Raw genomic sequence first — 11387 nt, forward strand, 5'->3', positions numbered from 1 at the left:
TCATCACCAACCCAAAGTCAATAAAACATATTGTTTCCTGGACTGCTTAATCATCTTATGCTTATGAACATTTGCTAAGCATTTATATATATATAATATATATATAATATATATATATGTATGTGTGTGTATGTATACATATTTATAAAGTTCACTGCATTTTAATATCTGTTGCAGTGGGTGAAAAGAGACATTCTACAAAGAATTTGATCAGACCATTCAACATAAATCAATATACTTGTAAATAGGCTATAATTTTGATACAAAGGCTAATACAGGGGAGAATGTAAAAAAAAATTAAGTATATTGAAAAACATGAATCTAGATTAAGAAATAGATGAAAAGTCTGTTGATTATGTAGAAGTTTCACATTTAAATATCACAAATATTTCCTTCACTTAGGGAATCAGAAGAGTCTGAACATATTGACCACTAAATAATGTCACAAAAATAGAATCAATTATATTTTAATGAGTAGGAAACGATTGACTGTTGTTTACAAGAATAATTTCTCAGTCAGTGTGTGAACAGTCTATCAACTTCTGAAAGTAAAGATTAAAATCAGTATTAAGAATAAATAAAACTAAGACAGAGTTAAAGCAATTCCATTATGACGTATTTATACAAGCTATTGTTTAAAATTGGCAAATGAATAGACATGGACACAGACATTTCCTAGGGGATTTTAACTTGTGTAAATCTATTACCACCATGAAGAGAGTAAAAGAGGTAAAAGAGTTCCCTAGAAGCAGTCATATTTAGGAAATTATTTCATTGGGGGCAGCTAGGTAGCACAGTAGAACACTGACCCTGGTGTCAGGAGGACCTGAGTTCCAATGCGACTTCAGATACCTATGAGTTTCTTAGCTGTGTGACCTGGGCAAGTCACTTAACCCAGTTGACTTGCAGGAACCAAAAAAAAAAACAAAAAAACCCTTAAAACAAAAGAAAAATGGAAACTATCTCCCTGCCAAGAAGGCAGAAGTGACAATAAGGAGAAATAAGAGATTCAAGTATAAATTTGTTTGTGAGATTTTATTAAGGAGAACTGGGAAAGATTATGAGATGTAGCACCTCATAAAACATTAAGAAATAGAAGGGCAAAAACAAGTTTAAAGAAAACTTCTCAAGAGATTCACTTAATCTAATCATTCTGAAGGGATTTAAGGAAGAAAATAAGAGTAGAATAACAAACCAATGAAATTAGAAAAGATGTCAGTATAACAAATTATTTCTTCCTCAATGATAATGGAGCTAACCCAATGAACTCTTAAGCTCTCTATGAGAAAATAATCCCAAAGAACAGAAAAATGAGAATAATAGGTAGATCAGATCAAATATGCACAGAAGTCATGCTGAGGGAGGCATAATTTTGAGGTCCTTGGGCTAATGAGTCTGAAGATATCAAACCAAATAATCTCAGATGTTATTCATACCAAAAATTAGACAGTTGAGAAAATATCAAGTACCAACTCTTGAACCTGCTTTCCTATCTCTACAAAATATGACAATTTTCTTATGTAATGGAGACATTTTTATAAAAGTGTAAGAAAAGTCAGAGTAGGCATGAATAAATGATATTCTATAGCTGATAACATTTATAGTCATAGAATTGTTGAAGAGGTGTAGGGCATAAAAAATATTCCTGTGGTTTTTGCTTGTTGACTAATAAAACAGACATATTTATTTGATTTGTAGAAGAAAATATTGCCTTAAAGCTGCTCTCTCTTACCTATTCTAGAATCATCCACAATTTCTTAAAATATATGAGAAATTTTATTCGGTGACTCTTTAATTAATAGCATCAAGCAAGCTATCAAGAGGAGAGACATAAGATTGAGAGAGGTATCCTCTCCACTATCATGGAGGACATCCATCACAGAGTCCTTATTGAAAAATGGATTTTCTTTATTTATAGTGAGGCCTTTTAGGTGCTTCTTTTTTATTGATGCATTCTGCATCTAGTTGCATATAATTACAGTGAATTCTGCATAATATTTCTAATTATTCAAAGGTTTGGCTGCTATAGAGAAAGAACAAGAAGGAGGAATGAGAGGAAGAGAAAGAAAAATAGAAGGAAAAGAGATGGAGGGAAAGAAGAAGGGGGAGAGTAGAAAGAGGAGGAGGAGGAAAAGGAGGAGAAAGAAAAGGAGAAGGAGGAGGAAGAGAAACAACTATAAGAAGAATATCTTTTCATCAGATTATGCTGCATACATAATTGTTATATATACATGTTTATGCAGACATACATGTATGTATGCATTAGACAATGAAGATGGGCATGAACTGGGTCAAGAATTAAGTAGAAAGTAGATTAAATTACTTTTTGAAAAATTGCCAAATTATAATACATTCAATATTCTTTTAGTGATAGAATATTCTTAAAAATATGTAATATAATTAATATTAATATCAAAATATATTATATGATCTCTTGTGATTATGACCCAAATGGAAGAAAAGCTTAAGGGCAGAATAAAGAGGCAGTAATTCATTTGTATGAACATCTTTCTGCTAATTATAATTTAAAATATATATCATTTAAGAATAATAACATTGGAAGAGAAAAGTCAACACAGGGAATAAAAGATCAGAGATGGTCATGCCATTTTCATTTATCTCATTCCCATTCCCATAATGTCTTAAAATATAGAATATCTGTAGTATGTTGGGTAAATAGCACTCTTATGGAGGATTTAACAGGAAAACATGGGCTGATCCATCTCCCTATTCCAGATAACATTTATTTTTTCTAAAAAAATACATTGCACTTATTTTGTATATATATATATATACATATACATATATATATATATATATATGTAATGGACTTATATGACTACATGTTATATTAACTTTGAGGACAGGGATTGTTTCATTTTTATTTTTTTAAATTTTTTTTAGGTTTTTTTTTTTTTGCAAGACAATGGGGTTAAGTGGCTTTGCCCAAGGCCACACAGCTAAGTAATTAGTGTCAGGCTAGATTTGAACTCAGGTACTCCTGATGCCAGGGCCAGGGCTCTATCCACTGCGCCACTTAGCTGCCTCCATTTTTATCTTTATAGACTCAGCACTTGGCATAATTCTTCACATTCAATAAGTTTTTTTAATAAATAAATTTAATAAAATAAATAATTTAAATGATTGATGAATTGCATAGGTTGAGAAGGTATGGTAAAACAGCAGTATAATGGTGGGCGGTCTTTTCCTTTCTCTTGGTCCCTAATTTGGTCTCCTTGGTCTATACTTTTCTAATTTGGAAACTGAAGAAGTTAGAAAAAGAGAATTTTATAAGTTGCCTGAAATCTTTTATATTTCAAAATTCTATGAACCTAAATATGGAATAAAGGCTAATTTTATTTTAGTTTTGATTCTCTGCCCTGACCATATGCCACAACTATGATGACCCTCTTTATGTTAAAATGCTTTTGGGAAAAAATAGAAATGATTGCACACCCACTAGAATGTCTGGCCAGTTTTAATTGACCACATGCTGAATTTGGATGGTTGTTCTTTGACCTCCCTATCTACTTCTGATTGGCTCTTCAGCTTTCCCCCATAGTACTTCTAAGCACTAAATAGCTTAACAAAGTCTGCCAATTCTCTTTTCTCATCCATCTGTCAGATGGTTCATAAAAATGCTGAACAGCAGTCTCCAGAGACCACCCAACTCCCAACTTCTTTTCATGACAATTTTTTCTTCTTCTTGCATCTAGCTTTTTGATGTGTTAGTCTTTCATCTTGTGGATATTTCTTTAAGCTCACTTTTTGTGACTTTGCCCATCCAGTTAAGAAAAAAAGTATCACATCTGCTTATTCACCTTCTACTCACAGAGTTAGTTCTTTCTGAAAATAATTCAGATTTGGAGAATCCTGCCCATTCTGGATATAATTCTGGTACTTTCTAACCTTGGCCAAATACATTCTGAAGTCACAGGATATGAAGAAACTAAAACACTGCCAGTATTTTGCTTTTTAGACCAAAAGAATTTGTTGGATTTGCCAGGCAGTGTGAATTGAAAATTCTCAGAAACAGCTGCACTGTTTCACCAGATATATTTGATGATTCCCCAGAGGAAAAAAATAAAGCAAATGTCTTCCTTTCACCAGAAGGTGTGAAATATTTCCAGTAGAAATCAAGCACATTATAGGAGACTGTTTAATTCTCTGAGGGAAATACAGACCTTAATGTTCCCATCCTTTTGACCTCCTCCTCTCACTTGGCTTACTCTATGTGCTCTCATTCTAGATATGTGTACTTTAGCTACCTTAGCTACCTTTTCATCTGATCAAGTGAGAATAAAAAATGGTAATCTCACTTGAAGCAATCTTAGAGATAATTTTTAGTCCAACCTCTCAATTTTTTTCTACAGATAAGGGAACTGAGTATTAGGAGGGAAAAGTATCTTATTTAGAATTCTGTAGTTAGGTAGGAGCAGAGCCAGAACTCAAATCTGAATCTCCTGATTATTACCATATATAGCTTACTCTGTACTCTTCTACTCAGCATGGTTTCTATCATTCCCAGAAGCCTCTTACTCTAGTTCCAGAATTCATATTTTGGAAATCTGCTTTGTGGCCTTTCACTCTCATTGTATCAGTCTTCCAGAAAATCAATAGAAAGAGAGCACCTAGTTAACCATTAATCAAATGTTCAACTTTGGGCTAATTCTTTAACTTTTTTGTGGGCCTCAGTTTCCTCATCTATAAAATGGAAATATTCCAATATTAAGGTTCTTTTAGCCAAGCATTTCTTGAACCTTGTTGTTGAGTCATGTCCAGCTCTTCATGAACCCACTTAGGGTTTTCTTGGAAAAGATACTGAAGTGATTTGCCAGTTCCTTCTCTAGCTCATTTTACAGATGAGGAAACAGAGGCAAATAAGAATTTAGTGCCTTGCCCAGGCTTACACAGCTAGTGTCTAAGGCTGCACTTGAACACAGGTCTTCCTGACTTCAGATATGATACAATATCCACTGCACCACTTAAATTCTTCCTTGAATATATGGGTGACATATTCTTCTGGTGCTTGAGTAGTATTGTTTTGGTGTTCCAGTAGGTGTTTGATAAATGACTGCTGGATTCAATCAATTATTTTTAGGAGTGTTGGGCTAAGACATAAATTTTAGGCAAGTATGTAGGGCATACATATGTGTGCATTTCCTTATGTTTTGGATATCATAAGTTTTTGTCATCACATTTCCTTATGTTTTGAATATCATAAGTTTTTGTCATCAAGACCACTTCAAAAATTTAATTTCAAATACAGATAATTTGCCAGAATAATCTAGGGGGATTGAGTCCTTCTTAGTCTGGTACTTTAGGAAAAAATAGTTCTATGTCAACAATATTACTTGAAGCAAAACTACCTGATTGATATATTTTGATTTTCATTCCTGTGGTCTTACCTTTCTAGATTCCCCCATCAGTATTCTTCCTCTTTCATCAAATCTTGCTTTAAAGGTAACATCTACCATATATTAGTTTATATCTTAGTGTGAATTCTACCTTATTTCTTCCCATAGGGGCAACTACAATTTGCCCCTTTTCTGGAACTCAGAAATCAAAGAAAATATATCAGTGATTAGATAGAGGGTAACTGGAATCGGTGTGGGTGTGTTAGGAGAGAATATTTAATTTTGCATCCTTGAACAATTATGGATTTGAACTCAGGTTTCCCTGATTCCAGGCCCACCAGTCAATCCATTGCACCATCCAGTTGCGTATGAAGCCTCTATGAGCTCATCATCCTATCTCCTGTCTAGTACCAATGTCTATTTTTCTATTTTACTTGGGAAATGCTCTATGTTGATTTTATTTGTTATTGTAATACTTTTATTTATAAATGGCATCTGGTCATTTTTTTCTTTAAAAACATCCTGGGTTCCACACTAATTTTATAAGATACTACATTTAATTTCACATGAAATTCTTCCAAGATTTTCCTGGATAGAGAGGAAAAATTTTCCAGTACCTTTTACATTCAGCACAACTTCTATTCTATTGCTTTTATGCTAAGAGGTTGCAGGTGATAGTTACAGTTAATAAATCATCATGGCCATAACATCATTCTTTTCAAGGTGACTGCCATATTGAAAATTTTACTGTTCAAAAATCAGAAGCAAAGTAGAGATAACTGTTGAAATAAAGCAATAATTCATAGTACAGATCCCCTGATCTCTGACAGGTATTCTATAGAACTGGTAAAAAATATGGAAATCTGGCAATGTCCAAATTCAGACTTCTAGAGAAGGAAGTGAGATTTTCTTTTCTTCCCTATTTATCTGAATTTTTTTTTAAAAAAGTCAATCTTAGTAGTTTGGTTCCTCCTTATAGACTACTATCATTTTCTGTTTCTTCTAAAGAATTGTAAATTTTAAGGCTTTTCTTTTAAACAAAATCTTAAGTTCAGTAACTTTTAGTTGTCATTATATATGTGCCCTTATGTAAATCTCTGAACTCAGTTTTCTACATTGGCAAAGAAGATAGTTGTATTAGAAAACCTTCAAAGCTTCTTTCATCTATAAATTATTGATCCTATAACCATGCACAAGTCACTTTTGATGATCCACTTGTTAAAACATTGGGAAGCTGGAATGCTGTGTTTATATTTTGTTATTGTTCTTTTGCTGACACATTTACTGGATATTGATGGTTCAATTTATTGAAGGAAGTGTTATGGTTGTAACCTGAAATCCATGTTTCCTTTTTGCCCCACAACTCTAAGCACATTGCTGTGGGAAGAGTTCTGTTTGAATTTAGCTAGAAAGGTTAAAAGTATTAAGTATTCTTATGCTTAGCTAGGCTTCAAATATTTAGGACCTTTAATTTTCTATCAATTTATTCCTTTGAATTTTTAAGAAGAGTAAAGTTTATGCATATTTGCAAAGGAGAAAAGGTAACTTTGCTATTTAATGATATTTGAAATTCAAATGTCAGAATTCTGTTAGTATATTGGATGAAATTTTAGGATGCTGTGAAATGGAACCTTTAAAATGCTATCATGTCATTCCTTCATTTTAATTCATCAGACATTTGAGAAATGACTTGGGGATAAAGCTTATGATTGGAAAAAAGAAAGAGACAGACCCTAGAAAATAGCACCAAATGCCATATTCTTATAAAAATTTGAAGTTTGAAGGATCTTGAAGAATTCTTTCCCATGCCTGTCCAATTGTCTACTATGTGTTTCAAGATAAAGTTGTGAGGCTTCACAGACTTCCTTGGCAAGTCCCTAAGTCTGCCTTTATGATTCTCCTATATAAGAATCATTTCAATAATTTGTGACAATGGTCAAGTGGAGAGAGTACTGGACACAATTATGAAACTGAAGTTCCTTTCCTGGCTCTGACATTTTGTAACTGTGTGATCCTGGGCTAGAGTCTTAGGTACTCAGTCTCACTCTGTAAAATGGGGATAATCATCTATCTTATTTTACAGAACTTACAATATTCTTGTAACAATTGGACTTTACAAAACATAAGTCACTAGAAAGGTGAGCTATTATTACTTTATGTAAGAAAACTGTTGTAGAGGTTGTATTTGAGTCCTATGCTTTAGTATTTCAAACCACAAGTAAGTACTATGGTTTTCTTTATGTTTTCTAGAGCATCAGAGCATCAGGACTGATCCTATTGGAAACAATTCTCTTTGGGTCTCTGCTACTATACTTTCCGGTGAGTTGAATGATTCTCTATATTAATGATTCTTTTACATTAACTAGCCATTTCACTTAGAATCAGAAGCACAAAAAGATAAAATGTTGATGATGAAAGATGTCAGTTTTTAATATGCAAATAGCTTCACATATGTGTAGCATCCTTGGGCACTCCTGCAAGAAAAGCATCCCCCAAATCAATAAACCCTGCCAATCTACATCTACTCCAAACTGTAGCTCATAAACTCTTTTACCAAGGTCTTTAATTTTCCTCTAGTCATTCTGAGGATATAATTAATTTAAAGCAGAATATATTTTATGAAATAGTATAGTAAGAAAAATTATAATAGATTGTTTTCCTAATAAATCTAGGGCATGATTCTATCAATTAAACTTTCTATCAAGTGGAAACTGAACTCACATATAAATAACACAAACACATTCACATAAACACAGACATATATTTAGGGGTCATATGTGGCCTGTGTACATGAGCGGGGACAGCTCATAGTATGAATATCGAAGGATCACTTATGTCTTCTGGTGTGATCATCATGCCACTTCTCTTCCTGGGCCTATTTCCTCCTAAATATGGCATCTCTACTTGGAACTTTGCCTCACTGGTCTTGTTACTACTAGGTAGAGACAGGTATGCTCAGGTGATTATTTCTCTGTAATATGGCATCTCCACTGGGGCTGTTGCTCTGCATGTCTCCACTGGTCTGATGAAGATGATTTGTGACATAATATTAGTTGACTATCGCTCTGCATATCTCATAGTGGTTAATGTCCACTGGTCTTTATAGTTATGTTGGAGATGATTTTGGGCCAGTAGTTTTGGGCTCATCTCTTCAAGAACACAGTATGATCATGTCAGTTCCTATCTGCCAATGGCTAGACCTTCTTCCTGATAAGCCACAGTTGTATGCAATTGGACTCTTTTATAGATGAAGAACAGCATCTTCTCTTATAGATAATTACCTATTGAAATTAGACTACTTAAGCTCCTTTAACTGATTTTTGAACAAGAAAAAAAAAACAATTTAAAATGGAAAGAACATTGTTTCTACCCATCTAACCTCCATTCTTGCCCTCATTGTACATATCTGTAAACAGTAAAGTCTTCATGCTTTGGCATTATCTTTCTACACATGGGAAAATAGATATTTTAACTGTAAATAGTTTAGATCAAAGGTGTTAAATCTGCCACCCATGGGTCATAAGCAACCCACAACAATTTTTAGTAAAACCTGAACCAGATGAAAATGGTGATTTCAATCAAATTCAATGTGTTTCTACATTAATACAAATTTATAAATGTCTAGATTTATTTTAATATATGTTAATAATATTAAAATATATAATTTCCCAGAAATAATTAGGTATGGTTTAGTGGCCCCTGTTTCTATATGAGTTTAACACTACTGGTATAGATGTTAATTATTCCCCACATACTTCTTATAATTTCATTAGCTAGTAAAATATAGCATATACCATATTACAATAATTTTGATTTATTTTATTGTATGCCAGTTTCAGTCAAACTGGTAATTGTCCTAGCACAGTGAGTAGAGAATCCAAGTTGTTACCTTAATCACCCAGAAGGTCTGGGTTCAAGTTCTTTATTAGACACATATCGGTTATGACCTTGGAAAAATCACAAAATGGGGATAATAATATCTGTGGTATCTACCATGGAGAATTGGGCTCCTAACTACGTTTGCCAGCCCACCAGAGAGTTTCCTTGCAAGGAGACATTTTAGTTTTGATAGTTGATATGAGTTTCAATTGAGATGAAATAAAATTCTTTACATTCCCTAAAATATTCTGGGAAGATCACTTACTACTACTATTATTACTTTTGACTGGAGCTGTGATTTTTATCTGCATTGAGAATTCCTGTTAAAGAACTTCTAATAATACTCTTAGAATTGACTACATGCAAAACAGTTACCAAATTTCTTGAGAAGGCCAGCATATGAGTTTTTAAGTCAAAATTTCTGCAAAGTAACACAGGTAAACATTTGCATGTTTGTAGCTTTGCTTTTGCTATTCTCACTGTTATAGGAGTATAGATTTAAAGTTAGAAGGGATCTCTAGTGTCATCTCATCCCTTATGTAGATAAAGGAAATTGAGGCTTAGAGAGATTAAGTGAATTTTTCTGGATGATGCGGGAGGAAAAGCCAGAGGCGGTGTTTGAATTTAGGTGCTCTGATGTCAAGTCCAATTCTCCTTCTATGAGACCACACTGTTATTGTTTCTGATACCATCACCATCAATTATCTTGATTATTATAATTCTCACATTATATATTATGAAGTTCTTGTATTAGATAGAAACTGACCTGGGACAACGACTGTTCTTTTAATGACTGTTGAAAAGAGTTTGTTTTTATCATCATCATTGTCATTGTTGTTGATTTGGTTCTCTCTGTCTAAGGACACATTAAATGTGCCCTGGTTCTATAGGCCACTACATATTTCCAGGAACATCATAAAGAGTAGCTCATTTGTTGTGAGCTGTGACTTACACCAGGTAAACAGTAAAGGATTCTGGCTTTATTTTTACCAGGTTTAATTTCCATTTGGAAAGTGGTGCCATTTCCAAACATTTCAGAGATGGCTGTGCCCCTAAAAAGATTGATTTAAAGTGAAGCAACATACAGCAAAGAAAAATCTGCTAGTGAGTTATCCATTTTTGACCTTGGAAAGAAAAATGGATTCAGGCTCTAAATTTTCCTGGATGAGGTCTGGAGTCTATGAGAACAGATAAAGACTTCTCATAAGAATAAAAAGTCACTTGAAAGAATATGAAGTTGTAGAGCTACTGAAGTTCATAGTCATGATCAAAGATCCTTAAGAATTGGATCCATTTCAGGAATGTATTAGGACTGGGGGACTTGACATGTAAATCAATGACTACAAAAAAGAAAACACATCATAGTGAAGGAAGGGAAAGAAAGCTTGCAGAAGTCATGACAACAGCACTTTAGCTCAATAATTTTAATGTGACCAAGAGAAACAGAGAATAATAAGTAACTGAATATTTATCAAACAAATCTTGCCAAAAAGAACATTAGAATATCTCAGAATATTGATTTTTTATTGCTCTTACTATCTTCTGCCTCTCTATAACTTAAGTCTCTCCTCAGTTTCTTTAAGTTATTGACGAGTAATCTTCAGGTATTATATAAAGATACAGCTTACATCTCTACTTTTCTTCAAATGGTTTCCTAAAGACCTAAATCTATTAACTTCTGGTGAATAGATGAAAGAATAGTCTTAATTCATATTACTTACTAGTTCAGGAGTTTGCAATCTTCCACCATAAAATTTTACTGTATTAAAAATATAAAAACCATTCCTATTTTTGTCATTTCACACCTGTTAGATTGTTGCATTTTGCCTTTAGGCAGGATCAATCAAAAGACCAGACTTAGGCAAGTGCTAAGGTTTCTTCTAAGGATTAAATTCTACAGGGCTGGAAGAAAGTGAGAAACCAACTCCATGAATATGATGTCCTCATAGGACATTTACGACAGATATTTAGGACAGCTATTCAACACTGGATCAAGAAATAAGATTTAGGACCCCAGGGGAATGCTGATCAGCTGTACTGTGGAAAGAAAATTTTACTATTGCTGCCATTTTTTAAGACCATTGTTTATGTCATAGGATGGAATGGAGTTTGTAGAATTGATTGAGATGTCAACCTTTAGCTCAGAAAAAT

General features: G+C 33.4%; 1 protein-coding gene across 1 annotated transcript in view; it reads left to right on the top strand.

The window, feature by feature from the left end:
* The window catches only part of GPR158 (G protein-coupled receptor 158), a 326379-nt gene that overhangs the window by 241436 nt on the left and 73556 nt on the right, over window positions 1–11387 (top strand). Inside the window, exon 5 of the mRNA XM_074195071.1 lies at window positions 7608–7676. Coding sequence (XP_074051172.1) covers window positions 7608–7676 — 69 coding nt within the window. The remainder of the gene's footprint in view (window positions 1–7607; window positions 7677–11387) is intronic.

This window comes from Macrotis lagotis, chromosome 7, assembly GCF_037893015.1.
Source record: "Macrotis lagotis isolate mMagLag1 chromosome 7, bilby.v1.9.chrom.fasta, whole genome shotgun sequence".
In the NCBI taxonomy this organism is placed as follows: domain Eukaryota; kingdom Metazoa; phylum Chordata; class Mammalia; order Peramelemorphia; family Peramelidae; genus Macrotis; species Macrotis lagotis.